This window comes from Bombina bombina, chromosome 2 (assembly GCF_027579735.1).
Source record: "Bombina bombina isolate aBomBom1 chromosome 2, aBomBom1.pri, whole genome shotgun sequence".
NCBI lineage: Eukaryota > Metazoa > Chordata > Amphibia > Anura > Bombinatoridae > Bombina > Bombina bombina.
In genome coordinates, this window is record NC_069500.1 from 79,064,863 (window position 1) to 79,078,526 (window position 13,664).

Sequence of the window (13,664 nt, forward strand, 5' to 3'; positions counted from 1 at the left end):
TGGTGGTAGAGGAGAATCTTCCAGTTCAAAAACTATAGGTCCTTCATGATCACCTCCCTGTTCTGCCTTTACAGACATTACTGAAGAGACTTGGTCCAACAAGTGAATCACACCAATCTTCTGGTGACGATCAATTCTGATCTCTGTGGGTGTTAAGTTTCTTATCATTATGGGAAAATCTTTACACCAGTGATTCCGCCAGTCTTTCACCTCAGGTATGAGAGTCCACCCTTTTTTTGCATCCTCCTCAGGCAAGGACTCAATGAGGTATTGCCTGGTTCCTCCTGATATTTCATGGTGCATAGATGCTATGGCTCGTAGAGTCTTAGTCTCTCCAGGCCTTACAAATAAAGGTTCTTTCCCCGAGTAGTGGCATGATCCTGGTCTAGCTTGTAGGGCTAGTCGATGGCATTCTTTCCCTAGAACAGGGCTGACTTCCATCAGTCTGGTTAGAGATACATCTCCCACTTCAGTTAGGTAGGCCCTGAACATGTCCTGCACCATTCTTGCGTTGGTACCCAAAATTATTGGGGCGCACATTGTTTTCTTCATGGAGCATACAAGAGCTTCCAATTCCATAGGGCAGATCATTCCTGTGTTTAACTGTGGGATTGTTATTGTCACTCTTATACATCCCTCTACAGGCTGGGCCTGAGATCCCACTCCCCACAACTGCAACTCTCCTGCTGGCTCCAGGGGAATATGTTTTAGATGATGGTCATAGAAGTCTCTATTAATGATGGTGACCTGGGATCCAGTATCTAACAAGGCCGAGGCATGAATATCTTCTATTTGTAACTGTATCAGAGATTTGGGCCCGATCTTGGCCCCCACAGATAATATGGGTGTGGTTCTTTTTCCTCTTTTCCTGAAAGGACTGGTAGCTTGAGCCTCCTCCAGCTCAATAGCTAGCACATCCACTTCTGTATCTGATGAATTAGTGGGACACTCCCGCTTGAAATGCCCTGATTTTCCACACTTAAAACAGTTCCCTCGGGGGGACTGTTCCTCTGGGAATAACCTTCCTGTGGTCTCCCTGCGGTGCTGCCTCCTGGTAGGAGAATAATCTGTTCTTCTTGGCGATGACTTAGACAATAATTCTAATTCAGCTACCTTTTTTTTAAGGACGAACAGTTCCATATCCTCTTTATCTGCAGCTTTAGAAGAATTTCCTTTTTGTGGAGGAGATGGGGACATTTGGTTCTCCAGTATTTTTGCTTTTCGGATCAGTGTGGAATAGGACAAGACTTGATCATCCAACTTAACTCTTAACATGATCATGACTGGATCATTGCTAAGGCCTCCCTTCTGAATTTGTTTGGATAGTCGAGCATCCAACTCAGATGCAGTGACTGCTCCATTATGAAACAGTTTTCCCAGTGACAATTGTAATCGATTGATATAGTCTGAAGCTTTCTCATGTTCCTTCTGTTTAGTGGCTAGGAACTTGATTAATAGATCATCAGAGTCCTCAGATTTTCCATACACATCCTGCAAAACTTTCAGGTAATCTTGTGCGGTAGCTTGTTCATTCACTCCCCTAAACAGCCTTATCATATTTGTAGCTGGGAAACGAAGACTCTCCATTATCCGTTGTTTTTTTATGTTATCCGTACAAGACCATTCTTCCAATAATTGTACAGCATTATCCTTCCAGGCCTTAAAGGGCTCCTCCCCGGCAGGAACAGGTTGATTCCCAGAAAACACTTTCAGCTTACGGTAACTGTGGGTATGGGTAGCTGTTACTATGGCTTCTGAGAGTTTTTGCAGTATTTCAGATATGTTACTCTCTCCTGAACTTGTGGTTCTCAATAGGGAATCGCCTGGTTTTGGGGATGTTGGAGATGAGGGAACCACTAGATCTGGGGTCTTAGGGGCAGTTGTCCCTTGCACACTGGAAAAGTAGACATTTCGTCTCTACAGGGGTAACCGGTAATCTCCTGGGGGGTTTCTCTGACAAAGGGGACAGAATCTGGGAATAACTTGATACATTAAAGTCTCTTTGGCCTATAGTGGAGGGTTGCTGCAGTGTAACCCCTTCCTCCTTATCAGGGAGAGCGTACACTAAGCGACATCCTTCAGGAGCTGTTTCAAGAAGGTATAGACATGTAGGCCTATGACGGCCTCTCAAATCTGCATGGGAATATACTAACATGTAAGTTTGACCATATGAATCATGCAGGATGTCTCTGATGGTAGCCATCTCTATTCCCAGTATAATCTCTACGCACTTGGTGACATGTTTTATCTCACTATAGGGAGGTACCTGGCATATCATCACTGCATGATGCAATGGTACCTTCTGTTGCTGGGCCCAATCTGTTACAAATGGGAGTGTGGGCCGGGGAATTAACGGATCCTTACTGGGTGTACCCCAATTTATCTCAGCAGTACCACCAAATGTAACGGGGTTTGGCCTAGGCCCACAATTACCCCTGTGGGTCTTTACCCCAGCTACCTCCATGTGCTCTGCAGGCTGATCCTGAGTCTCCGCTACCTGGGAGTTGGGGTACATGACTGTGGCAGTGCCTCCACCTGACTGGGCATCCAGGGCAAGAATGGGTTTCCCAGACAGGAACATAATAAATAACTACAACACACACAGTAATAACAGTAAAACAGTATGAACATGTATTAAAGGATTATGGTAAATAAAAATAAGGCAAGAAATACAGTGGCTAACTAACACACCGACTCTCTCTAACCAGGCCCAGCACCCTCCCAAACCACCTGCGAACCCACCCTCAGGCTTCACCCTAATGGCTGATGGGTACCAGTTGGTGCACATAAATGTTGGGGCCCTTTAAGGTAATCCACCTGCATTTAAACAGTTGCAGCTCATAGGAAACTGCAATCCACAGGAAGAGCTGTTTATAAGTTTATGTGATGGACAGAATGCCCTGTCAGTATGACAAGGAGAGAGGATACTTCTTACCACTGACAGGATTCTGCACAGGCTGAAAGAAAACTCCAAGGTCTGCCAGTCATTTACTTTGTCTGCATTCTTCTCCACAGCTCTCTAACAGGGACAGACTGCAACTGGCAGCATACACTAAATCAGCAGAGGAATGCTGTTACTTTACAAGATGAAGTCTGCAGCTCTCTCACAGCCAGGCCTCACACACACCTTCACTGCTCTGACATGTCTGCTTCCTCCTGTGTCTTACACTCTTCTTTCAGTTTCACTTGATCACATGACCAACCAGTCTAATAGTTGCCTAGGCAACTTCTCCTGCAGAATGTATACAGGTGCAAATGTTCAACAGGAAGGGCTACATATATATATATTTGTTTCTACAAAGTCTCAGCAAGTCTGCTTTTCCTACTTTATGTTTGTCTTGTCAATAGTTATGCCACCATGACCATGTGGGACATTATATGCTTATTATAAACAGTTTTCTCTAAAGTAATAGTCAGATTCTAATAGTTGAACAACTAGAAGTAACATCAAATATCTCTATTAAAGGGACACTGAACCCAATTTTTCTTTCTTTCAAGATTCAGATAGAGCATGCAATTTTAAGCAACTTTCTAATTTACTCCTATTATCAATTATCTTCGTTCTCTTGCTATCTTTATTTGAAAAAGAAGGCCTCTAAGCTAAGGAGCCAGGCAATTGTTGGTTCAGTACCCTGGACAGCACTAGTTTTTTTGGTGGGTGAATTTATCCACCAATCAGCAAGAACAACCCAGGTTGTTCACCAAAAATTGGCTGGCATCTAAACTTACATTCTTGCTTTTCAAATAAAGATACCAAGAGAATGAAGAAAATTTGATAATAGGAGTAAATTAGAAAGTTGTTTAAAATTGCATGCTCTATCTGAATCACAAAAGAAAAAAAAATTGGTTCTGTGTCCCTTTAAAGTCTATAAAGGGATTTGTTAATATAATTTATTTAGTTTACACCTAGAATGTGCAAGTCAATGTAGCATTTGTTTTACACAGGAGGATCTTAAATTGCGCTATCAAACTAATTCATGAAATGGCAGAAACATCTGACAAAATGGCGCTGAGAAAGGATCCACTAACCAAAACGCTATACAGACTGTTTTAATCTTGGAGAATAATTAGCATTTTTTTCTATTTCTTCAAGGTTCTAAAGAATTCATTTTCCCTGGAGGAATAATTCAGTGGGCCCGTTACCGTAGAAATGGGGTCGGTTTAAATGACAATGAGAAAATCTACAGTGAAGCTTTAAACTTGGTAAATATTTTTTGCTTTGAATATTTTTGCTACTTACTCATTTTGAAATCATATACAGCAAACAGATATCACTTGTATTTGCTTGCAAAAATATCATTAAAGATGAATGGCTTCTTTTATATTACCTTCCATTCAATTGGTCCTATCCTAATTAAAAAAACCTATCTGCATTTTTCTACTAAATTCTTTATTAAAGGGACACTAAACACTAAATACATTTTATGCACCTCCCTCTAATCATGGCTGCTGCCATTATGGAACATAGGTTACACAGCAGATATCTTTACTGCACATGCGCAAACACATTAGAACTTAATGTAGTGAAAGATAGATTTCAACATGGTGGCACCCGTGACTAGAAGAGTTGGGAATAAACAATACTATGCTTATAAAATGTAATTAGTGCTTAAAGTCCATTTAAAGGAGCAAAGCAATGTATAACATTGCCACAAACACTGCTGCCATAGACACATATATGTTCTTGATCCTACCTAAGTTTACTGTTCAACAAAGGATACCAATAACATGAAACAAATTTAATAGAAAAACATCGGAAAGTTTCTTAAAGTTGTATGATCTGTCAAAATCACGAAAGGTTTTACAGTAGGCGGCATCTTTTTTTGCCATTTGAAATATTAAATGAATGTTCCCCTTTACATTTGCTCTATTTTTCAAATGTTTCAATAGAGCCAATGTAATTATTACAATTTTTAATTTTATTTCAAAATTGAATGTAACATTTGAATATTGATTCTATTAACACTTAACTGATGGTTATACGTAACAACATTTGCATATTAATAATATAATATTCAAATGTTACCCTTAACATAGAGACACGTTTATCTAGAAGCAACAAATGCATTCAATATTCATTATTTTACTTAAAGTGCCGACACAGTTGCTTTATAGTGAGTTTTTCCATACAGTATATTACAAATTTGAGTGTTTTTCTGTCCTTCCTATTCTATTATAAACTTCATCTTGCTCTGATACATGTAACCTCTAACAAGGTTGACCATCTAGTATTTATTTCCCGTGGTTAAAATACACACATATATCTATCAGAAGCTTCATATTGATTGGTCATTTCTCTTCTCAGCACCAAGATACTCTCACACTCGGAACTTTAAGGATTTACAGCAATGGCCTAAGACAACCTCATTTTCATTTCAATGCTCATGAAATGGGCTATGTCATCAGCGGATGTGGGCAGGTAATTATACTGAGCAATGTTACTTTTGCAATAAACAAACAAGCAATGGATATAAAAGTTTCAGTACTTCCACGTTGATTCATAATCAGTGGGTGAAACATCAACTATTAATAGAATCTTCACATCTAGAAAAATAGTGATTCAGAACCTTTAAGTCTTGATATATTTAGTTTTTTTATATGACGGAGATGTTATTTTACGTTTGTATTCATAATGGTGTCCCAGCAATTTTATTTTGAAATATAACGTGGTCTCCCTTTGCACTTCTAGAGCATATTCGTGGTGTAGACCACTTGTGAAGTTTGTTTGTGTGCTGCTCTAGGTACAGGGAGATCTGTCCCCCCCAGCCTATTACTTACAACTAAAGGCCAGAAACAATTGAAAGGGTCATGTACTCCCATTGTGGGATCATTGATTTGATATATAATTAATAAATCAAACATTTGATGAGTGGGGAGGCACCACACCATAAAACTAGTTTTTAGAATGTTCTCTCTCATTAAACCAAGGTGGCATAGGCTCAAGTATACTCAGCCTAAGCCAAACTACACCCTGATTTAATACTTTTTCATGGACAGCTCCATCAGTGACACATTCTCAAGGGTTTTATGCCTTCATTACTGTAGCACCAAACCTCAAATGTATCAGCTGCCCTGGATTTACAAGGTAGTCTTTTAATACATTTCAAATGCTCTAGGCAGGGCAAGAAGAGGTAAAGAAGGGAGATCAGGATTTAAAAAATAAACATAGGAATAGATAGTAGAGGAGATCCCCCATTTATACCGTTGCATCTTTTTGCACTACCAAATGTTGTTGTCTATAACAACCCCTGTTTCCCATGCCTCATAAATATATTTATATTGTTAACCCTTCCAGATAGCACTATGGGTGTTCATTTTTGCTTACAATAAACTGACCTATCAAAAGAGAGCAGAGAGAGACTTTGACTATAGGGCCATTTCCCAAATTACTACACATAGGCTGGCATTTGTCAACTCCCGGATGGACTATTTTCACTCATGTGGACCTGTCCGCCGAGGATTGCAAAATGCTGCCCGTATTTAACGCTTGTGCAATGCCACCCATTCCTAACATTATCCCAACGGGGCGCAAGTAGGCAGTTGTCAAAATAGGAGGTTGTCAATCACCCTGGGGCGAAAGTACCCAGAGTGATTTAATCCACCAGCTAATAGCTGCCATACTGGTAAGGAAGCTGAGGTCTGATAACCTCTGTTTCCTAACTTTTTTGCAGCAATCAGCCCCCAGAGCTGCATACATAGCTTGATAAATGGGGGCCATTGTCTGTGATTAAATAGACTCCTCTCCTTTTGCTTATAAACTATGACACATTGTTTTCAAGGAGTCTTCAGAAAGAGCAGACCTGCTCATGTAATCTCTCTCTATACATAAAAGGCCAATAGTTAAAAAAAATCAGCCTTTACAAATATCAAAACAAATGTTTGTTACCAGTTTAATACACTCCAGCAGGCAAAAAGGATTCACTGGGAACACATTATAGGGGACAAAATTGTATAGTCCATTGTCTGTTTAAATTCTTTTGAGTAACTTCTGTCTGTAGACATCCTGTCATATCTCAGTACCTCATACCAGTGACTTACTTACTTTTAGATTGGGATTGCAGGCGATAAGCCGATTCCTGAGTTTTCCGTTGGTATTGGTGATGTCTTCTTCTTCCCGATTGGAACACAGCACTACATTAAAAGTACCTGTACTGAAGACTTATATATGATCCTTGCCTTCAGCACCGGGAATCAGGTAAACATTGCCTATAAAGTAATTGCAGCCATCATTAGTTGCAACTAAGTCTTTTATTTTGGAAATTGATGTTTTTCCACATGCTGGTGTGTTGTATAGAGTTAATAAAACAAAACAAAGTTAGGGTTAAAAGGCGACCTGTAATAAACTGTTCCCCTCCTGGACAACTGCAAAAGTTACATTAAAGGGATATTCTAGTCAAAATAAAAGTTTCATGATTTAGATAGAGCATGCAATTTTAAGCAACTTTCTAATTTACTCCTTTTATAAATTTTTCTTCATTCTCTTGCTATCTTTATTTGAAAAGCAGGAATCTAAGCTTATTAACCAGCCCATTTTTGGTTCAGCACCTGGGTAGCGCTTGCTGATTAGTGGCTACATTTAGACACTAATCAGCAAGCACTACCCAGGTGCTGAACCAAAAATGGGCCGGCTACTAAGCTTACATTCTTGCTTTTTCAAATAAAGATACCAAGAGAATGTAGAAAATGTGATAATGGGAGTAAATTTGAAAGTTGCTTAAATTGCATGCTCTATCTGAATAATGAAAGTTTAATTTTGACTAGAATATCCCTTTAAAATACATTTTAAATGAATCACTGGTTTGAGATGTTAAGTGTTTAACTTAGATTTAACTTTATGTCATTTTATAATTATATCAATCTTTGTTTTTGAAGAACTGTGGAGTGAATACATATAGTTTTTTAGTTTACTTTTTATATGAAAAAAGAGAAATGAGTCTCAACAGATTATATTTATCTTAATAATGTGACTGTGTTCTTGTGGGTGTTTAAACATAAACCAAAAAAAGTCTAAAGAGAATCATATGATATTATTGTATGTAAGATCTAGAGGGCTTCTTTTTTCGCTGCCAATATTTCTTCCCATAATATGAGCTTATGTAAAGGGACATATTAACTCTGTATGATCTCATTTTTTAAAGCTTAACACTAGACATAATGCTGGGCCAGTCTTTAATAGAACAAGGGCAGTGATTGGATGTCACATTTGTATGTGCTTCTGATTGGCTCGCTGACAGTCCAATGTCTGGAGGAGTTTAACAATATCGAACATTTTCTTATTGCATCAACTTGTCTCTTTAATAATCAGGACAGCCTTGTGCACATTTAAGGAATTCTTGAATCTTCCCACTGTATTAATTCCTTACAACTTGTACCAAAAACTATCCCATATGTTAACTACATTTCTATTGTTAATTAAACACCATAATGATCTTTTTTATTTCACAACACTGTATTCATAAATAAAATAAAAATATGACTCTCATAATTATTCAATAAGGATAAAAAATCTCAGGAGATAGACTGTCCTATAATAGTTTCTTAAAAACCTGGGTTTAAGTAATGCTTTTTATATCATACATTATAAGATACAATCAAGTTTTTTATTTTAAATCCATGATTGCTATATTTATAATATCTCCTATGCCTCAATGCAAAATAAAATATATACATGGTAGGATCAAGAGTGGGTCTAAGGTGGAGGATTGGTGTGTGAGGGGGCATTGTATGAGCACAGAGACCATCCTGCCCAGTCACTTACAGACTGTCCAGTATTTTCATGGAGGAGAGATGGTAACCCTATAAGTATAAGCTGCTTACTTTAAAGTGAAACTAGCAGGAATTGCAGGACTGTCTATGACTGAGTCCCAGGACTCTGCTGCTCACTGGCTGACAGGGACAACTCCTACAGATAAAAAGTTGTTTTATTCAATATCAGGAACATCCATTAAAAAAACAAAACATATTTTGAAACCTTTTCTTTTAGACAGAAAAGAGACAATGATGGGTATCATTTCCCTTTAAACTAAAGGAAATTAAGAGCTTTTTTGACAACTTGAGCTATGATGAACAAATAAGTGCACAAGCAGTAAATGTATTAAAATAGCCACTGCCTGTCTGTGTTTGTTAATGATCAGATTAGTTGTGAAAACAGTTACTGTTATTTATATGTTATTTACTGTTTATGTATTTTAACAGCTGGAAACCCTTGATATGGATGATTACTTTCATGCCACAGCTGACCATATCCTTGCCCAGCTTTTCCTAAAGAAACAGGAAGAATTTAAGAAGATTCCCAGATTTTCAAATGATCAAGCTGTAAATATACCATAAGCCCAGCTACATATAAGTAGTCACTTGTTCAGTCTCTTTACCTGACTGTTCTAGAACGGTCAGCATTATAAATCCATTGTACTGTATCTGCCTTGTCAGCAGGACCATATACGTACCTCATTTTGTTTTATATGTTCTTGTTATTTTATATATAATGTACATAATAACTTTGTATTGTAAATAATATCTATCAGATTATTGTCTGCAGAGGATGCAGTTACTACCAGTCATTTGCCTACTTTATAGTTTATGCACATTTAGCAATAGGAAGTAAACAGCAATTTCTAGACGTGATTTTGAAATGTGCTACATGTAAATAAAATACCTCTCTAGTAAGATTATTTTATATAGTGACTGGCAGTCAATTCAATATGGCTTATACATTTGGTATTAGTGTTAAGCAATCCACACAGCTCCCTATTAATCAGTTCCTTGCACACTCACAGGAATGTAGTATGGGTTTTTTCCGTTCAAGTGTGCAGTGAAAGTCAGTGAGTACGTAGATCCTGCGCTAGTTGCAATCTATTATGTTTACATTAGTTTGATGCATAACTAAAATATTTTCCAGTTGGGAAAAAATTCAATCAAAACTATATACAATTATTTTTGTTAATTAAAAAAAAAATATCAAGACGTTATATTATTTTGTAGGAGATATTTTAATTAGCACTGTCTGAAATCTATAATTCAGTGTCAGTTCTGTATTTTTATTTTGAAAACCGTTTCTTTTGTACTGTAGGATTTATTGATTATTGTATATGTTAATGTATGATGTTTTTGTACAAGCTATATTATATAAAAGAGGACATTTTGTAGATTTGATTCCATTTGTACATTATAACCTGTTATGAATAAATTTTCTATGAGTTTCTGTTTGTCTATACTTAATACATTTGTAGCACATCTGTTTTTCCCCTTAAGAATGTGTTTTTTCTTGTTTATTGGTGAGCGTTCCTTCTAAAGTTACCTCAAGTTACTTTTGTTGCACGTTATCTGGTTTATAGACCACTCACAGCCCAGCATACTCATATCTATCTATCTATCTATCTATCTATCTATCTATCTATCTATCTATCTATCTATCTATCTATCTATCTCTCTATCTCTCTATCTCTCTATCTCTCTATCTCTATCTCTCTCTATCTCTCTATCTCTATCTCTCTCTATCTCTCTCTATCTCTCTTTATCTCTCTCTCTCTATCTCTCTCTCTATCTCTCTCTCTATCTCTCTCTCTATCTCTCTCTCTATCTCTCTCTCTATCTCTCTCTCTCTCTATCTCTCTCTCTATCTCTCTCTCTATCTATCTCTCTCTATCTATCTCTCTCTCTATCTATCTCTCTCTCTATCTATCTCTCTCTCTATCTAGCTCTCTCTCTATCTATCTCTATATCTCTCTCTATATCTCTCTCTATCTATCTCTATCTCTCTCTATATCTCTCTATCTATCTCGATATCTCTCTCTATATCTCTCTCTATATCTCTATCTATCTATCTATCTATCTATCTCTCTATCTATCTATCTATCTATCTATCTATCTATCTATCTATCTATCTATTAATATTATTATTATTGTACTTTATTTATAAAGTACCAACATATACTGCAGTGCTGCCAATAGGCAGAATTGATATAAGTAAAACAATGATATTTTACTTTTAAGAGTTAAGGCAAAATTTGACATACAAAAACAGGAGGAATCTAGGGCCCTATTCCCATGGTAACTTATAATCTATCTATATATCCATCTGTGAATCTATCTATCATCTATCTATCTCTATCCTCAAAACCATTATACAGAGCAGCATGTTTATTATTACTTTGCTAACTACTTAAGGTACCTTTGGGGGGTTTTGAACCAGGGCCCTCTGTTGAGTATGTCCGCTACTGAGTGTGGCCTATACAAATAATTAGCATCACTAGACTGTAATTACCCATTTTATAGTTCAGCATTTACCACAATCCAGGAAATGCAGGAAACACAGGCCTAGATTTAGAGTTGGGCGGTAGCCGTCAAAACCAGCGTTAGAGGCTCCTAACGCTGGTTTTTAACGCCCTCTGGTATTTAGAGTCAGTCATTAAAGGGTCTAACGCTCACTTTCCAGCCGCGACTTTTCCATACCGCAGATCCCCTTACGTCAATTGCGTATCCTATCTTTTCAATGGGATCTTTCTAACTCCGGTATTTAGAGTCGTGGCTGAAGTGAGCGTTAGAAATCTAACGACCAAACTCCAGCCGCAGAAAAAAGTCAGTAGTTAAGAGCTTTCTGGGCTAACGCCAGTTTATAAAGCTCTTAACTACTGTGCTCTACAGTACACTAACACCCATAAACTACCTATGTACCCCTAAACCGAGGTCCCCCCACATCGCCGCCACTCTATTAAAATTTTTGAACCCCTAATCTGCCGACCGCCACCTACGTTATCCTTATGTACCCCTAATCTGCTGCCCCTAACACCGCCGACCCCTATATTATATTTATTAACCCCTAATCTGCTGCCCCCGCTATCGCTGACCCCTGCATATTATTATTAACCCCTAATCTGCCGCTCCGTACACCGCCGCTACTTACATTATCCCTATGTACCCCTAATCTGCTGCCCCTAACACCGCCGACCCCTATATTATATTTATTAACCCCTAATCTGCCCCCCACAATGTCGCCTCCACCTGCCTACACTTATTAACCCCTAATCTGCCGAGCGGACCGCACCGCTACTATAATAAAGTTATTAACCCCTAATCCGCCTCACTAACCCTATAATAAATAGTATTAATCCCTAATCTGCCCTCCCTAACATCGCCGAGACCTAACTTCAAACATTAACCCCTAATCTGCCGACCGGAGCTCACCGCTATTCTAATAAATGTATTAACCCCTAAAGCTAAGACTAACCCTAACACTAACACCCCCCTAAGTTAAATATAATTTAAATCTAACGAAATAAATTAACTCTTATAATATAAATTATTCCTATTTAAAGCTAAATACTTACCTGTAAAATAAACCCTAATATAGCTACAATATAAATAATAATTATATTGTAGCTATTTTAGGATTAATATTTATTTTACAGGTAACTTTGTATTTATTTTAACCAGGTACAATAGCTACTAAATAGTTAAGAACTATTTAATAGCTAAAATAGTTAAAATAATTACAAAATTACCTGTAAAATAAATCCTAACCTAAGTTACAATTAAACCTAACACTAGACTATCAATAAATTAATTAAATACAATACCTACAATTATCTACAATTAAACCTAACACTACACTATCAATAAATGAATTAAATACAATATCTACAAATAAATACAATTAAATAAACTAACTAAAGTACAAAAAATAAAAAAGAACTAAGTTACAAAAAATAAAAAAATATTTACAAACATTAGAAAAATATTACAACAATTTTAAACTAATTACACCTACTCTAAGCCCCCTAATAAAATAACAAAGCCCCCAAAATAAAAAAATGCCCTACCCTATTCTACATTAAAAAATTTCAAAGCTCTTTTACCTTACCAGCCCTGAACAGAGCCCTTTGCGGGGCATGCCCCTAGAAATTCAGCTCTTTTGCCTGTAAAAAAACACATACAATACCCCCCCCAACATTACAACCCACCACCCACATACCCCTAATCTAACCCAAACCCCCCTTAAATAAACCTAACACTAAGCCCCTGAAGATCTTCCTACCTTATCTTCACCATACCAGGTTCACCGATCGGTCCTGGCTCCAAAATCTTCATCCAAGCCCAAGCGGGGGCTAGACATCCATCATCCGACGGCTGAAGAAGTCTAGAAGAGGGTCCAAAGTCTTCATCCTATCCGGGAAGAAGAGTAGATCCGGACCGGCAACCATCTTCTTCCAAGCGGCATCTTCTATCTTCATCCGATGAGGACCGGCTCCATCGTGAAGACTTCCAGCGCGGACCCATCTTCTTCCGACGACGTCCAACTGAAGAATGACGGTTCCTTTAAGGGACGTCATCCAAGATGGCGTCCCTCGAATTCCGATTGGCTGATAGGATTCTATCAGCCAATCGGAATTAAGGTAGGAAAATTCTGATTGGCTGATGGAATCAGCCAATCAGAATCAAGTTAAATCCGATTGGCTGATCCGATCGGCCAATCAGATTGAGCTCGCATTCTATTGGCTGATCGGAACAGGCAAAAGAGCTGAATTTCTTGGGGCATGCCCCGCAAAGGGCCCTGTTCAGGGCTGGTAAGGTAAAAGAGCTTTGAACTTTTTTAATGTAGAATAGGGTAGGGCATTTTTTTATTTTGGTGGGCTTTGTTATTTTATTAGGGGGCTTAGAGTAGGTGT

At 37.8% G+C, this 13,664-nt stretch overlaps 1 protein-coding gene across 1 annotated transcript in view; it reads left to right on the forward strand.

Annotated features, from left to right (window-relative positions):
• Positions 1-10,201, forward strand: part of LOC128648454 (uncharacterized) — a 35,887-nt gene extending 25,686 nt beyond the window's left edge. Inside the window, exons 6-9 of the mRNA XM_053701124.1 lie at positions 4,094-4,203; positions 5,306-5,419; positions 7,049-7,195; positions 9,196-10,201. Coding sequence (XP_053557099.1) covers positions 4,094-4,203; positions 5,306-5,419; positions 7,049-7,195; positions 9,196-9,330 — 506 coding nt within the window. The 3' untranslated portion in view covers positions 9,331-10,201. The remainder of the gene's footprint in view (positions 1-4,093; positions 4,204-5,305; positions 5,420-7,048; positions 7,196-9,195) is intronic.
• The last annotated feature ends 3,463 nt before the right edge of the window (positions 10,202-13,664 follow it).